Source organism: Gobio gobio (genome assembly GCF_949357685.1).
Source record: "Gobio gobio genome assembly, chromosome: 9".
In the NCBI taxonomy this organism is placed as follows: Eukaryota; Metazoa; Chordata; class Actinopteri; order Cypriniformes; family Gobionidae; genus Gobio; species Gobio gobio.
In genome coordinates, this window is record NC_137115.1 from 42,920,080 (window position 1) to 42,937,958 (window position 17,879).

Below are 17,879 nucleotides of genomic sequence, written 5' to 3' on the forward strand. Positions count from 1 at the left end.
AAGGTAGTCGTAATAATGCGTAATATATTAATAAAATAGGCTGTGGAAGATGAAACCTTTTTGACTTTGAGGACCTTCTGCCAGAGATAATTTAAATTCTGCTTATTGTATGCCTTTTGTTTTATCAGTGGTATTAATATTCACACCACTTATGTGCGAAATAAGTCAGTGGATGTCCTGCTGTCAGTGCATGTGTTTACAATGGTCTTGGAGTGTGTAAAGGCCATCTGTTTAGACAGAAATAGTAAGGGCAAAAGCTGTGTCTCATGCAAAACAACTGTATTGGTGATTGTGGGTTTCACACGAGTGATATTTTTTGTTGTTGTTTTTTAAATCCTATATTATTTTCCACTGGTAACCTGTTTTGCATCCCAGCTATAGTGGAGAGGAGCACTAGTGTTTACTCTACCCGGAGCACAGTGACCTGCATGGAAATATCATGTCTGAGTCTTCATTTAGATGGAAATACTGAGCAGAATCTCTGCCCTGCCTTAAGCCCTTTTGTTTACAAGTGCTTGTCCTGCGTTGATTGCAGATTTGTACCATTAACAAAACATCCTGCTGTCAGCATATGATCTGGGCCCATGGGGGCAGTGTGGAGCACATGGTGCGTTTGTTTCCAGAGATTAACTATAATAGTCTTGTCAAGGGAGCATATGAGTCCTTTATATTTATTGTCATCAGGCTGGAGATTTGGGTGTACGGTTTGCGTTATTTAATTTAATTTACTTTTAATCACCCTGGCTGGATCTGTTATTTTACTCAAATACATAAGATGCAGATCATAGTCACTGACTTCTGACAGTATTTAAAACGTGTCATTGAGATGCCTACACACTTTTTGTGACCTGTTTTCCGTTTCTGAATTCAAATGAATACTTTGTGTAATTGCAATGAAGAAAAAACTTCCTGTAAATTATAAATAAACATTTGTTTATTCAATTGAATGAATATTGCATTACTTTTGTATTCATTCTTGATTTAATACTGATTAGTTGATGAATTTATAACCAACATGCAAGAAGCCATTTTTGTTGTTGTGAAAAGATGTTGAACATTTTTCCAATTTTATCATGTAAGAGTTTTGTGTGTTGTTTTTGTGCCGATAGACATGTGCCCATGTATCCGCATAGACAAGTTGGTGAGAAACTACAAAAGGCACCTTTACCACAGAGTAGGATGCCTGCAGGTGTTTCAGTCACACTGTACGTGAGGCAGGACTGGGCAAAACCCATTTTACATACGTGACCCCTCGCATCTGCCCTTTCAAATGCTAATGTAGCGACACTGAAACAAAAGATTTGGCAAATGCTCTTTGATAATTTCAAGGGCTTCAAAGTCATCATCGAATTTAACAGCTCTATGATTAACAGATGTTTTTATGTAAATAGGAAAAGACCATCTGAATAACCTGAAGATGAACCCCATTTGTTGTGACTATAATGGCAAGCATTTTAATAAGAGGTCTCATGAGCACAGTGCTGTGGAATTTAATGTTTTGATTGTAGTGCTATCACTAGTTAAATCTACAGGGCATGCTTTGATGAAGGCGAGGGACCAAAGGTCACACAAGATGGTCAAAGCCCTGTAGTGTCACACTGAAACTCTGATTTGGAGCCAATGTCTGGGCTATAATGTCAGGTTCAAGAGCAGAAAGGTCAGATTGTTTTAATCAGCCTCATTCTAAGCATTTGGGCATGTGCTGGGGTATTTTGGGTGGTGGTGAGAGGCGATACTTAGTGGTGTATGATGTGGCTCTACACTCTTGTGCTTCTTTATAGCAGTTAAGACTGGCGATATTGGATTTGTTGTAATGTTCCCCTCTCTATCTCTCTCTGTTCAAAGACATTAAAGTGCCCATAAAGCTGCATTTCAATGCATTCGTGGTTTTGTTAGTGCCGTTTATGAGCGGCGTGTGTAATTGTGGAGTGTCGTGTTTAAGTCACCGGCTGTCGTAGAGGTGCCATGCTGTAAAGTCTCTTTGTCTGGTTGACATGAATAAAGGCAGCGGCAGGAGGAGGAGCTGTGTAATCTGACACGGCTGGGCCCATGAACCGGTCCCACTTCTCGTCCTCAGAGAGAGAGAGGGAGAGCGAGAGCATGCTGACTTCAGGCTTACATTTGACTCCTCAACCCACAGGCAACAGTGGTGACGGTGCAGGCGGGACTCTCCTTTCTGCGGTCATTCTGAGAGTCCGCTCCTCTGTGCAACAGCATGTTTCTTCACTTGGAGAGCTGAAGGGGTACTCCGAAAGTCCTGGGAGTGGTCTTTCTTAAATGAGTCCTGGAATGTGCTTTTAGAGGGGGGAGTTTTTAGTTTTTTCCTCTCTTCCTTGGGATTGTTGCTTTAAGTCTCCTTCCAGGCGCTGGAAACTGGATCTACTTGTGTAACATTCCTAGATTACAGCAAATCTTTTTTTTCTTTCCCGCTTTACCAACTTTTTGTGCTCATCCTGGGCTCTTCTTTACTGAAGATAAAGTCTTTTAAAAAGGAAAACTCCTGCTCTCCTCTGGAATTACGCGAGTGTGTTGGTGTTTGGGACTCATCCCTTCCTCCTTTGGAGGGGTTGGGGGTGGGGATACCTTACAGTGGCCCTAGGCGACCTGTTGGAGCTGTGTTTCTATGCGGTGCCGCTATATTAAGGCTATAGGAAAACAAGAGCGAAACGGGAAAGGAGGGACCCTGTCTTATGGGACCTTTTGTTTTTATGTAAAGAGCATGATGAAGAATCGATCTGCTCCCCATGTCTGCTACGGTTAGACTACAGCCTGTGTACTCATGGAAGGGAGTGCTCAAGCTCTTCTCTTGCATAGCGGCCCGGACTGCTAGTAAACCTAAAGGTAACAGAAACATGCTTTCATTGTTTACTACCACCAGTTACTCACCAGTGAAAGCTAGGCCATTTCATTTATCTCTCATTCACTGTGTTAAAGTTAGCCAAAAACTTTTTTTTGTCCATAGAATGAAAGTCAGCGGAGTTTAAAACAACATTGTGTTTTTTGATCCATACATTGAAAATCAATGGGAGGTTTTGACATAAACCTTGTTTTCTTTGGGCTTCTGGTTACATTCCTATGCTTTCTACTGTAGATGAAGGAAAAGTTGTCTGTTTTGAGAGACAACACATTTTCTTTTCTCTGTTATGAAATGCTGAGAACCCTTCCATCCTTGATTTTTTTTGTTTTCTTTGTCCATGTGTGTGATTGTGGTCAAGTCATAGTTTGAGTCTATGGCATGGAAGCTTAACTTCAGCGGAGCTGTCATCAGACCAACTGTGTGCATTGTTCCAGCGGCTTGTACTCAGCTGGGCTTTTCTGTTCACTCTATTAGTTTTGGGCTGGTGTGGAGGGTTAAACACTAAAGGGGGACGGTACAGTGAGGGCAGGCTGTGACTTGTCTGCCTGCTCAGGGAACTATGACTCACAGACTGGAGGATCATGTTTCTGTGGCTTATACATAGGTAGTCGACATGACATGATTTCATTGTCTGTTGATAAGTTAAATATTTTAGAAATAGAAATGCATAAATAATGCTAAAGAATAAAATTCTCAATTTCATTATGCAATTTTGAGACGCAAGGAAAGCCGCTTAGTAATTGAATGGCTAGAATTTCATTAAATTGATGAAATGCATTTAGTTTTTGAAAATCAGATAAAATAAAATAAAAGACGATTATATTTATTGGATCTCCATGATTACACTTTTCTAAATGTTATTTATATATATTTATATTATTTATATATATATACATATATATATATATAATTTTTTTTTATTTTTTTTTTATTTTTTTTTATACCAAAGCTTTAAATAATTTTTCATTTATTTGTCACGTTCCATTTAAATGAAATGTTGATTATAACAGGTGACTAGTTACAGCATGTCTTGCAATAATCCCCTACAAGAACATGTATTTATCTTTACATCTCACATTTAGGTTATTTTTATTTTTTTCTCAGTCCAAATCTTTTTGCGGGTGACTAAATGACTGCATTAGTTTTCTGTATGGCATGGAATTGGTCCTGAGATTTAGGCTGGTCACTATATGACTTGTGAAAGGATTCATAACCATATCATGATGTTCTCATATCAGCTGAGTCAATTACAAATGTTGATATCAAAACAAAATTGAGTTTTCAGCTTTTAAGTCCCCGTCCCTTGGCATTTGGTCATGCTGATCCATGCTATTGACCATCTGCCAGATTTGGACTTCTACATACTAATCTGCTGAATAATTTCACCAGATACTTTAATGCATATTGATCGACCTTCCGTTTTGAATGGCTTCTGATGAAATATTGAAGTGTGGCCTAATGTAGAGAAATCAATGTGGAGCCCAACCTGTATTGTGCCTCTGCATTAGTCCTGCCCACTGTGAACATCTGCTTTAACAGGCTTCACATTACAAACATTTTATTTTTCACATTTTATTTTTTGCCTCACTGGAGGAACTCTATTGTCTACTTTTTTCACATTAAAAAAAGATAATGTTTAAAGTTGTATTTAGGTCTGGGTGATATGGAGACATTATTATATATATTTTTTTTAATGAATGGAGTGTGAGTGTGAGTGTGAGTGTGAGTGTGAGTGTGAGTGTGAGTGTGAGTGTGAGTGTGAGTGTGAGTGTGAGTGTGAGTGCTGTCCAATGTTGTCCTACAAACAGTGTTAATATTGAAGGCTATGAAAACAAATATATGATTAAATACAGTCAAACCAAAAAATATTCAGACACCAGATATTTTTTACTAGTGGGTTGAGGACACTATAGTTAATTTATGTAAGTGAGGGTAGCAAAATAAAGTAAACTGTGACACATTTTACCCAAAAATTATTCATATAGTGGACTACCAATAAAAGTAATACAATTTGGGACCAAAATTATTCAGACACTTCGACCTGACCATGTTTTGCTTTAGTTTTAATGCAACCTTTTACACCACAGACCGAACAAAATTAAGCATTGCTTGGTGATTGGTTGACCTAAATTGGTATTGACAGCTGATTGGTTGATTGTAATCCACGACATGCCTTTCTATCAAAGTTATCTGACATTATCAAGAAGAATTTGTTCTGAGTTCTTGTCATTTTATAACCATTTTCTAAACTATAGTGAATAAACTGTGATTAATTAATTGTGAATACATTTTGGTTTGACTGTACATACCATGTAGGCTATGCTAGGTGCAAAAAAGGGTTAAAACAAACAAAATAATTGTTAAATTACCCTACATTTAATTACCCCATTACAATAGTCAATTTACTGTTACTGTATAATAAAAATACTTATCTGTAGGTTTAAAATTCTACATATGGCACATTAGTGTCCAAAACGACAAATATTTTGGCAAAATGTAGCTATATTTTAGTCAAACGCTCGTTCACTGAAGACTCACTTGCAGAAGGCTTGTCTACTCCTGACAGCAAAATGGAAATATTTGCATGACTTCAACATTTACAGATGGAGAATATACCTGTGAAATGTAAGTTATGCACAGAGGAAAACGCAATAAACAGCACATACCTGTCAGAGCATCTGAGGGGGCAAGCTGTGCTGAACTATACGTGTTAAATACATCTTACAAGTTATTTTGAATAATATAGATGGGTGTGTCTGTTTCTCTCAACATCACGGTATGAAGAAATATCTGTTCTACTTGTTTTGTACCTGTATTGTTCCCGGTTTCATTGACATTTGTTATCATATTGTATTGTACAGTTGATATAGAATAAACAAAGGTGTTGGTGTTTAGAAAGTCCTTCCGGTCTAAGAAGGATGCTTTATTGATAAGAAGGATTTGCAACACTTTAGTTGTTTAGTTGGCGTGGGAGCTTAATGACACTTAAACAATATGGAAACCCTTTTTTTGTTACACAATGAGCAAGCTAACTTGCTTTGCTGCACTGACTGGTGGTGAGACTTGGTTTTCACCTGTCTTTATTCTTTATTTGAAAAGAGAGAGAGGAAAAAAAAAATTCAGTTATAAAAGAAAGCAGTTGGAAAACATGTATAGATAGATGATGTAGACTGGTGTCATTGTCTGTTACAGAACTAACAAAACCTCTCTCTCTTTTTCCAGAGGTCCACACATTTCAAGGAAAAAAGAAAGACGTACTTGGGAATCATATGGACGAAGGCAAGTATTCAGTTTTATGTTCTCACTGCATGTTCTGAAAATACAATAACAGAACTCGCACTGTTTGGGTATTCCAAGCAGAATCCTCTGCCAATGTGCAGTCCTTTGGAAATGTAGGTTCGTTGAAACTTGCAACATGGTTGAGTATTTCTTGGCTGTGATGCTTCAATGCATGTTCAGCTGATGTTTAGTTCAGCTTGAGTGTGGATGTGGAAAACTTCATAGTGGAGAGAATGGAGAAATGTCTGAGGAAAGCTAAATGATAAGGGTTTGTGCCTGTATTCACTCCCAGTCTCCATCTGGAATTGCTGGACAGATCTGTGCCATCAAGCTCCCATTTCCTCTGAGCCCTTTACCGCAGGCAGAACCTTTAGACATTGCAGAGTGACCCATCTCTACCAAAACGATCCCTTCTGGACCACATCATGCTACCATCTTCTAGGCCTCCTAGGCATCTCCTATCTCTTCATCCACCATAGCCGTGAATACTGAACCTCTTGTCTGCCTTCCATCAATTCTAGAATTACTTCTTCCAGAGAACTGTGTTCCAGACTGTGTTCGTTTACAAATGAAGCTAAACCAAAAGCAGTTCATTTTATTGGAATGTATCCCAGAATATATCCCACAAACCCCTTCTGCAATCATACATGTGTACTGTACAAGCTTGTTTCCACAGCGCATGTAAGCCTCATAGAGAAGGTGAAGGAGCTAGTCAAAGTTTAATTGTAAATCTTAATAGCCCATAAAGCTTTTATTATCCATTTTGAGTACTGACTTTAGATCTCAGAAATAAAACTAATTCCCATTACAGAATGTTGCAGAGCACTAACCACATTACAGAGACTGCAGCAAGCCTAAATCCAATGGTAACACCTACTGAGTGAACAAAGCTCTTGACCGCACATCTAGATGGAGCCTGGCATCAGACCGCATCATTACTGTACCTGATAAAACTGCAAGACCGGGTTTAATAACTTGAATTTGCTATCCTTTTTATGTATTGAAGCACACTGCGCTACCATTCATTTGTGCAGCTGCAAATGCACATTATGCATCTTGCTTTACAATGTGCTGCATTGCTAGACATTTATATTTAAGTGTTTAATTAATGTTTGCAGCAGAGGTTTGTCACACAAATGCCATTCTATGTCATTGAAAATGACTCTCTTTGAGGTAACATCTTGCAATATTTTAGCTGGCAAATAATCATGTTGGCATTTTTGGACCAATTTCATAGTGGCATTTAAATAACATTTCTAAACATAGTTTTGCATCTTATTTCTAAGTTCTACATATGAATCTTAAATGTTTTACTAGTGTTTATTTTGTGAGAATGAACTTACAATTGTAAGCTTTATTAAAATATTTTAGGCTAGAGGTCTCCCTTTATAACTTTCATCTATGCAAAATTTTGAAGGTGAGATGCACAATTCATCTAATATGCATTTACAGCTTCACAGACAGCTGGTGGTGCAAATGCAAAAATGGGTTAGCAAATCCAAGCTGTAGGCCACTGAACTCTTATGGTGTTGTATCATGTACAGTAATACCGTGATCTGATGCCAGACTCCATGGAGATGCTTTGTTCACTCAGTAGGTCTTAGTATTGGGTTGGCTTGAACTTTGGCCCAGAATATTCTTTAGTCAAAGGTAACAAACATATTTGGACGCAGGTATGCAAATGCAGGTGCAAATTCTTGGCCAAAGCATTGCAAGCGTGTAGGGCCATTGTACATAATGCAGGTTTTTAGGTGGTAATTGTCTGTGCTATTAAACCAGATCTGTTTTTAAGTAGCTAGCTATAAACATAGTGTTGACCTTATGTAGCTTTTTGTTCACATACTTGCTTGGTTTATTTTGGTCCTTAGACTTGTCCAACTGCCTTGCTTGGACTCAGCACAGCACAAATGCTGATGTTACCCTCAGCATTAATGCTGATGTTTTTGCTGAGGCTCCATTAATCTGATATATTGAGTTTACCTGGCTTCACTGTCTACCTGAGACACAAAATAACAGTCTAGGATATTGCAGCATTTTTAAACTTCAGCTTGTGCAGCGTAGGCCAGTTGCATTGCCTTTTGTTCTTCCTAACTCCCTTAGAAGACCTGACAACGAGTCTGCTCTAACCACTTCCTCTGGGGTTACAGGATTTCCTGTTATATGTGATGGACTGCAAACTTTCCACTGACATAGCAGCTCGGCACTGCTGGAGAAAAGAGACACCACTGTTCTTTTGATTCCCAGACGAAGAACTTTACAAATAGAAAATTCAGCAATGCCACAAGGGCTCTTACCACACTTTGCTTTCTTCCAAAGTTTTAAACACATCCTTAGTGAAGTCAACTTTTTTTTTTTTTTTTACCCAAGTCTACTATTTATGCGTCATATAATTTTTCTACAGAGTGCTTTCTAAAATGTGTAGGGAGCCTACTCTTGGAACAGTGGACTAAAAAGAGAAGCAAATTGCAAACCATCACGGTTTACATTATAGTTTGCCTAAAAACCCATACTGGACAAAGCCTTTTTTAACATTGCTTTGATTTAGTGATTAATTGATGTAGGGATGCACGATATTTGATTTATGCCGATATTTTTCAACTCCTTTTGGTCGATACCGATATACGTTTATTTTTTCCCTTTGTTTTCCCACCATTTTGAGAGAACTTTGTTTCAGATTTCTGAGGTCTCCTAAAAGGATGCTTGTTAAAGATAAATAATGTTAATAAAGTTCTTTTTATAAAAGAGTATATTAAAAGCTCTGAAAATAACAATAATAAAGTCAGTAATTTTGCACCCCAGACAGATGCAGTTATAGCCTAAATATGTAATTTGTGTATTTAATGTTTGTGCTCATGAAGTTGGGGTGGCATGACATCAGTTGATGCTGTCTTTAGCTTCAAATAAAAATTCTACAATTTTAGAGCTCCATGGATTATTATTTTTCAACCATTTCATAAAATGTTATTACAGATTAATAAACTATATACAAGTATTTAATTTACATGCTTGTGATTTTATAACATCATTACTGCTTTATTTATTCAGAAAAAGAAGCAACTTAGTTATTTGTTTATTCTACTTTTCATTTTATTACTATAACAACAGCGCCCCCACTAAATAAATGTATATATATATTTTAACATTTTTCCGGGAACTAGGACCTGGAGGAGGCCTCTGCTGCGGTGGAGGCTGTACGCGCATTCACAAATTCAAGGCAGCATTTAAAAACTGTCAATATAAATCCCCATACATGCATTGTTTTTGCTAATTTTCACTTCAAGAAGGACCATACTGCTGACATGATCTTATCGCTAAATCACTCCTTGCATACGCAAGTTATTGCAGGCGTATATCAACAAGTTATCATATCGGCAAAATTTCTTCACATCGGCAGATATACTCTTGCTCATTACTTTGAAGGTTATTTAAGATAAGACTAGTCATGATATGGATGGACATGATGTTTAAACACGCTGCTTTGGAATGCTTCTCTTTCCCCAATGATGGATTGATATTTAGCGTTGGCAGAAGTAGGATATTTTGCTTGCCAACCACAACTTACAAAAGTCAATGTCTATAAATAATCCCTTCTCACAAATCAAGCACTATCTCTCAAACTGTAACTCTACAACTTGACAGGACCTATATTATTCCTTTCCCTTCAATTTCAATTAATTTACACTTTTTTCCCCCCTTTTTTTCTCTTAGTGAGGCACATGCATCACTTCAGCTGTTGTTAAAACCTCAGCTTAATGGACCAGTACTGTTGTAACAGTAGTGTACGACAGCCATCAGCTGCTCCGTTTCGTGGTGGGAGGTTGGCTTACTGTCTCTTCGGCTTAACTTCAAGCAGACAGACTGTCTTTGCTTCTCTCATTGTATTGGGGACATGTTCTCTGGATATGAACACACACACACCTCAACAAAAGCCAAGTCTGTCCAGTCATTTTCCTGGTGGGTCAATGTCCTGCAATGTTTACAGGGTTCGTGTGGTCATGAAAAACCTGGAAAAGTCATGGAATTTTAAAATGGCAATTTCCAGGCCTGGAAAAGTTCTGGAAAAATAAATTGGAAAGTTTTGGAGAAGTCGTGGAAATTTGTTTCAAAATATTTATGTAATAGAATATATGTTTAACTGATACTATTGGTCAAACAAACTTTGAAACTTCGTGAAAATATTTTGTTCCTTCGATGCACCCGACTGCCTCATTCTGTCAGATTTCCTTTTGTGCGTTGAGCATCACCAACCACAGTACCAATCACACGCATTTCTGTCGAGCGTGATGTCAGAAGCGTTCAGATTAGTCATCGCTGAAAAGAAGAGTTTTGTTCAGTGTGCGTGCTCTCTGGCAGAATTCTGACTCAAACTGGCAAATTCTCCCGTCATTTAATGCAAGTGCATTCTGGGAGTTGTTGTCTTTCATCCACATGAGACAAATACATTTTCTGTCTTTTCTCAGTCTAGAAGGCACCAAATTCAAAAATAATTTCGCATTTCTACTACATAAATGACCCAGTTTAAATACACATTCATCTTCCCAGCGCTGAAGTACCCATTAAGTATTGGTTAAGTATTTGACAAACAACACGTGTAATCATTAAATCTTCTTAATAAATAAAATGCTCCTGGAAATCAATTACAAGGAGCCCCTAAATGGAAAAGTTAATTTCTGACCCTGGCATGGGGGAACGTCTGGCAGTTGCAGTTTGTATAGGTGTAAATTGCAGAAATGAAAAAATAAACTCAACTGTTTTGGGGAATTCAAATAGGGATGTTATCTTGTCATTGATTGATGGTTTTCCAATGAGATGAATGGTAATTCAAGGAGGTAAAACTGTTTTAAAATCTTCTTAGTTACCCAATTTTTTGTTCCAAAAGTTTGTCCCTGCACTGCCACCTTGTAAAGTTACTGTCGGTGTTACTGGACACATTTTTATTGACTTATTTATCATTGTTGCCTCTCATTGATGTGTGTTAATCCATTGCTAGGGACAGTATTTGATCGAACCGTCTTACTGGTGTGTCAGTGCTTATTTGGTATTAAACCACATAGCTTGTTGGTAATTAGTTAAGAGATGCTGGGATTTGACATTAGAACATGGATTTTTATTATTTTTACATTTCATAGAAGGTTAGGTCATGAATATTTCCCTAGAAGTCATGAAAAAGTCATGGAAATTTATGGTAGAACTGTGAACGAACCCTGTGTTTAGCTTCAACCTGCCCCAATACACCTGCCTGAAGTTTCTACTAATCCTGAAGACTCTGATTAGCTGGTTCAGATGTGTTTAATTGAGGTTAGAGTTAAACTCTGCAGAACAATAGTCCTCCGGGAACAGGATTGGACACACCTGAAATAAATTGACAGGTCACCGTTTTTTTTTTTTCATGTGCAGAGTTGTGTAGAGAACATGCATTGTCGGCTCATCTGGGATTTGACCCCACACACCTCCTGTACTCAAGCGAGTATCATGGGCTCATTTATACATGGTTATTTCCAAGTAGGAAAGTGTTCCTGTTGTAGCAACACCAAGATTTGCTTTGGATATAAACATCTGTCAAATGATATTGTAAAACATGTTCCTGTATCATTTATTGTTGTTCTAGGACCTAAGGTTAACCCGTCTCCCAAAATCTGAGACTTCTGGTTGGTTGATGGAGATGTTCCAAGACTAAAGGATGTTGATCCAGGAACATGTGTAAATCATGTTAAGAACACACATGGTTTGCAATGATACTCTTGGAAACAAGTTTATCTGTTTGTTGGCATTTCTAATCCCTTGGTCTTTGACTAAATGCTTAGAAAGGCATTGAGGACGTGGTGTTAACTGTTGTGCTTGGACTAATTTTGGCCTTGGTTGTTATACTTGGAGAGCTGCTTGGTGAGGGGGCTAAAAATACTTGGCTTTATCAGAGCAGATGTGTTTACTAGCAGATTCTAAGCCACCTACATACACGCACAGCTCGCCGTCTATCCACACCCCCTCCCTCCTTTTTGGCACTGTCCTTATTCCCCTACATGAGACGATTTACTATGCTCTGATCCCGCCACACTGCTCCTTTGTTCTTTAGTCTCTTTATTCCTCACTTAATTGATGTCCATGTTAAATCTGCGATCAGTCTTTTTCATTTGCTCCCCGTTGCTGATTTACAGTTGCCCTTGCACTTCCTATTAACTGATGTGTAGATGTAGGATATATATAGTGGTAGGGTGTTACAGCTGGGTCACGCCATTCCTTTTGTCATGAATTAGGAAAGAATCCATCCTAAGTCCTATACTCCTCTCCACAGGTCGTCCCATACACTTCTCACTGCAGCTTGTTGCCATAGGAACACTCTTGCTGCAGACATGCGCTCTGGCCGTCTGAGTCCACTCTCCATGTCTGGCTTTTAAAAAAAAGGGCGAGGCGTGAAGATCTGTGCATTTTACTCATGCCAGAAATAGCTGCCCCGAGTCTTCCCCAGAGGCCCTTGTCTGACTTATCGGTGGCACTAGACGGCTATATCTCTGAACCACTCGGGGAGAGCAGGCATTGCCTGGCTCACAGAACGGTTTCATCGCTCTATTTGGAGTTCATACTGGTTAAATCAGCAGAAACGTGTACATTTTACCCTGAGGCTGCAGTCTAAAATGTCTACTTTATGTTCAGGAAGCAGAAGTGCTCAGATCAGTGCATCAGATGCCAGCTGATGTCTGCGGTCATGCATAATGCAGTTGCTTAGCTGGTCGTGGATGTTCCCTGTAAATTAGGGCTGGACCAGAATATTCGAATATTCGTTCGATGGGTTGGTATTCGATTTTCAAATTTGTGATTCGAATATTCGTTGTTGTTGTTTTTTTCGTGAACACCTGGCATCCCGCTCAAAACGGCTCTCATTTGCGCTTGCATATGTTTACACTATAAAATCACTATAAAATACAATACTTTTTTTCAATTATCTTATAGCCAAGCCATTTTAATAGCCTCGTTATACTTAATAAATATATTTGCTTCTTCTTAGTGTTCAGTGCACCAGAGCGCACAACTGCACAAGCTTATGTGGCAGAAGCCGTGTCTGAGCTTGCATTTTGGGTTAAACTGCGTTCGTTTTACATTGTGGAAAATAGAATAATATAATCAAAATGTATTATCCTTTTTATACGTTAGGGATGTGACGGTGAAAAAATGTTCCCTCAGCGTTTCCCTCAATGCTGTGCTTGTGCGCTGAGCTGCTGAACGCATGCAGCCCTGCGCCGCGTTTACTTTCGGTTTGCCAATTCAGGGGCGGGTTGCTTGAATTGTGGGTTCATTAGCTATTATTCTATAATGAAAAACATAGCAACAAAACAGTACAATGACAAACTCCCTTAAGTAGGCGCTTTTACATCGCTTTAAAAACAAATATTCTGCGATCATCTTGTAATTTAGCTCCTCGCTCTCGTGTAGAATATTATCTGACTGCTGCTGCTGATGTGCTGAGACGGCCGTTAATTTGGCTCGAGTGGCACGTTCAGTTTTTTAATTGTAGTTAGTCTTAGACCCTAGCCTGGCCGTGTCCTACAGCTTACCAAAACTATCGGCCCGAGTCCCGTGATTTTTTTATTTTTTATTTTATTTTTTTATCCTCCCTATGAGGCCTACACGTCGTTGCAGCCATTAAAATAGTTCAGTTTTGTTTTTAATGTCAAAGTTATATTTTGTTTCGTTTCTTTATTAAGTTCATTTAGAAAAATGTTTAAAGCATTTTTTTGTTTGTTAAATTAAAGTTTTAGTTGTTTTAAAGTAATGACCAAGCGGACAGCAGCTGACAGTGAGTTAACCGCATGTTGGATCAATTTAGCCTCTCAAATCAACACTGGACTTGTCTTACTTGTAATGAAATCCATAGATATAAAACACTTCAAGCATCACAATGTTGGTTTAAACATTTAGCCTACTATCACCACCACCACAGTAAAAAGGCATTTTTGACAAGCTGAGGCTGATGCTGCTCGCAACGGCACAAATGAAACAAATAAAATGAAGTGACGTGTTTTTTTAATTAATAAATTTTTTATTTAATTTGTTTTTTTATTTTAGTGCCATATAGAACCTTTTTTTTTGAGTAAACATTCCTCCCTATTACACATTGTTGCAGCCATTAAAATAGTTCAGTTTTGTTTTTAATGTCAAAGTAGTTATATTTCGTTTTGTTTCTTTATTAAGTTAATTTAGACAAATGTTTAAAGCATTTTTTTGATTGTTAAATTAAAGTTTTCTTTTTTTTTAAGTAACGACCAAGCGGACTGAGTGAGTTAACAACACATGTTTGATCCATTTATCCTCTTAAATCAACACTTAACTTGTCTTGCTTATAATACGTTTTTTTTTTTTGAGGAAACGTGTTCAAAAAGAAATAAATAAAAATTGGGCAGGTTGTCTTAACTTACACCTCTCTGCAAAATTAATATAAATATAAAAAGAGCATTGAGTCTCATTAATGAAGATGATTGTGTTTTTGAGCATCTAAGAGGTTCGGCAGTTTGCGTGTTGGCTTGCTTTACTCATTTGCGGCGATACTCTAAACACTGTGAGCCATCTTGACAGTCGTGTTGTCATAGTCTCATGTTGTTTCCACCAGCGCTGCACACCTCATTGTTTCTTTTAATTAATGAATGTCTAAAATATAAAATGAAGGAAAAAGCCTGCGTTTGAGGTATGACGTGAAAATTGGCCCGAAGCCCGGCCCCAGGGGCAGAAATAGGGGCTCTTAGTCTGTTCTATAACTGAACAGAATTATTTTTACTAGCTACTATAATATATCAAAACTGGGACGTAACAGATCTGTGTGTTTTGTATCACTAGTTCATTGCCCGTTCGCGGAGCATAAAAGCCCTGCCCGCGTGAGGCGCGCCGCTTCTCCAGATTCCAGCCTTTATTAGAGAGAAGGATATGTTCAGCTCCTTCCCTCCGAAGCTTCGAATATTCGATGTTGATCACTACCAAAGCTTCGAAGCTCAAAAAATGGTATTCGGACCAGCCCTACTGTAAATGTGTGCTCCTCCATTTCTTTCTGGTTATCTGTTAGCCGTGCTAACTCTCTTCTTTATCTCCTTTTCTTTAGAAATGAGTCGCCAGACTGCCACAGCGCTGCCCACAGGAACCTCTAAGTGTCCCCCTTCTCAGCGCGTCCCAACCTTGTCGGGCACCACCGCGTCCAACAGTGACCTCGCCAGCCTGTTTGAGTGCCCGGTCTGTTTTGACTATGTGCTGCCGCCCATCCTGCAGTGCCAGAGCGGGCATTTGGTTTGTAGCAACTGCCGGCCCAAACTCACCTGCTGCCCCACCTGCAGAGGCCCACTTGGGTCAATCCGCAATTTGGCCATGGAGAAAGTGGCCAACTCGGTCCTTTTCCCTTGCAAGTACGCCTCATCAGGCTGCGAAGTTACCCTACCACATACAGACAAGGCTGAACACGAGGAGCTTTGTGAATTCCGGCCATACTCTTGCCCCTGTCCTGGCGCCTCTTGCAAGTGGCAGGGGTCTCTCGATGCCGTCATGCCTCACTTGCTGCACCAGCACAAGTCCATAACCACGCTACAAGGTGAGGATATTGTCTTCCTGGCCACAGACATCAACTTGCCTGGGGCAGTGGACTGGGTCATGATGCAGTCATGCTTCGGCTTCCATTTTATGCTGGTGCTGGAGAAACAGGAGAAATACGACGGCCACCAGCAGTTCTTTGCCATCGTGCAGCTGATCGGCACACGGAAACAGGCGGAAAACTTCGCCTACCGGTTGGAGTTGAACGGCCACCGGCGGCGGCTCACCTGGGAGGCGACGCCACGTTCCATCCATGAGGGCATTGCCACCGCCATCATGAACAGTGACTGCCTGGTGTTTGACACCTCCATTGCCCAGTTGTTTGCAGAGAACGGCAACCTGGGCATCAATGTCACCATATCCATGTGCTGAGGACTAACAGCCGTGCATACTTGAACACATACACACGCATACAAACATGAAACCAGACATTTCAAAACACCGCAGGATACCTTGAGTTGGGCTTGGGGGTCGGGGGAGTAGCTAACCTAGGGAACTTTTTGCTGTTGTACGTTCCAAGTAGTCATCGAAAAAAAACTGTAATTGGCTGGAGCTTGGCACATCCGACCAGACTTCACTCCTGGGTTCTCAATTTTATGCTACAATATTATATAAATTAAATAATTAATGTATTCTACATTTTTTTGAGAGCAACATCCATTGCCCTCGAAGGTATAGGAAAGCTACGTTTGTGGAATGGACATTTTGCAAATGCGGCATTTGGAACAAGGGTTCGAGGAACAGCACGCAGAGCTGGATGGCGGTTGGGAATATTGATCAAAGTTGCGGTGGGTTTGCTCGAAAGGTGCAACCCTTGGAGCAAGTTTTTTTCATTCTGTTTTTGTTTCCCAAGACGTTTTACATTTCAGTTCCGATAAAACACTAACGTTTATGTTCAAATATTAGGTTTTGTTTTATGTCCCCCCCCCCACCCCCTTTCCCCCCCTCTAGTTTTTCCTACCTTGAGTATGATACAGAAAGATTCTGATAATTGGTGCATGACCACTGGATAAGTTATAACAAGTCCAGATTTCATTTTAGAGGTCTTGTTTGTTTCTGCCTATCATTGCAGTGTTTCTCCTGTTTGTTTGTTTTTGAAGGGATCGTTTCATAACCTGGCACACGCACATCAAGCCAGGTTGTTAAAATAGTCAAGTTTTTTTACTATCAATGCCACACTTTCTTTTTTTTTTATATATACATATATATCAAAAACTCTTAATGGCTAGATTGAAGTTGTACAGTATGTGTGAGATCACAAGTTTTGTTTCCTGAGATGGAAGCCCTCCATTACAAACCGTGGAGTAAACACTGCACTGAATATCAGGCTAGGAACAGGGGCAATTAATACAGTTATTATAATGAGATTATTGTCATAATTATCATTTTGTAATGACTTATAAGAAAATGGAATGAAAAGGCTGTTGTAACCTTGTGGCTAATCTTCAGTGTTTGTAGATAGTGTTGTTCTTCGGAAGACCTCAGTCTTCTTTTTCTCTTTTTGTAAGTCAATATTTTTGTTGCTGTTGTTCTTTGTACGTCTGTATTTCTGTTTTTTGCAAGGATAGGGTGAAGCAAAGCCAAACATCTCTGTGGATACATTGTACTGTTGCTAGTCCTGATCTCTAATTTTATTTGTTTTATTGTTTGTTTTGTTCTATTTTGCCAGTAAATAAATCTATCTTTTTCATACCCATTTTCTCACTCCTCATTCTAAGCTGCAGCTAAAGGTGATAATGGCTTCATTTGGCTCCCCCTCCACCTAGTAAGTCGAGCGAACAATTGCTCTAACAACTAGATTTTGGTCATTTAATACTTTGCATTGTTCATGTTAGCTAGACTGATAATAGGGAACTTGCTTTTTAACCTTAGAAACCTTTCAACTGTCATGGAAGAACAGAAAATGAGCTACAGTATACAAGCAAGACTTAGTCGGCCTGTTACTATAGCTAGCATAACCACAACATCAATGTTGATCAAGTATGGAGCAGAAACAACGATATTCCTCTGACCTTTCCTCTTTTGTAATGTCTCTCAGCCATCTCCCTTTCTACAGTCTTTCTTCAACTCTATCTTGCTCTCCTCCCCTGTTATAAATGGTTACGGCTACAAGTGTGTTGTGGCGCTCGGCCTGCTTCACTGCACCTTTAAGTTTGTTTTTGTTGATATTTAAAACCTT

At 39.1% G+C, this 17,879-nt stretch overlaps 1 protein-coding gene across 4 annotated transcripts in view; it reads left to right on the top strand.

The window, feature by feature from the left end:
* siah1 (siah E3 ubiquitin protein ligase 1) overlaps positions 1–17,392 on the top strand; it is a 35,240-nt gene extending 17,848 nt beyond the window's left edge. The window contains exons 1-4 of one of the 4 annotated variants that reach the window (XM_079825731.1): positions 2,079–2,841; positions 6,080–6,136; positions 9,845–10,090; positions 15,222–17,392. In XM_079825731.1, the coding sequence (XP_079681857.1) occupies positions 9,889–10,090; positions 15,222–16,072 (1,053 nt within the window). In that variant the 5' untranslated portion in view covers positions 2,079–2,841; positions 6,080–6,136; positions 9,845–9,888 and the 3' untranslated portion in view covers positions 16,073–17,392. Of the gene's footprint in view, positions 1–2,075; positions 2,842–6,079; positions 6,137–9,844; positions 10,091–15,221 lie in introns of those variants that run through there. The other 3 variants (XM_079825732.1, XM_079825733.1, XM_079825734.1) reach the window with 3 other exon arrangements.
* Positions 17,393–17,879: the final 487 nt, after the last annotated feature.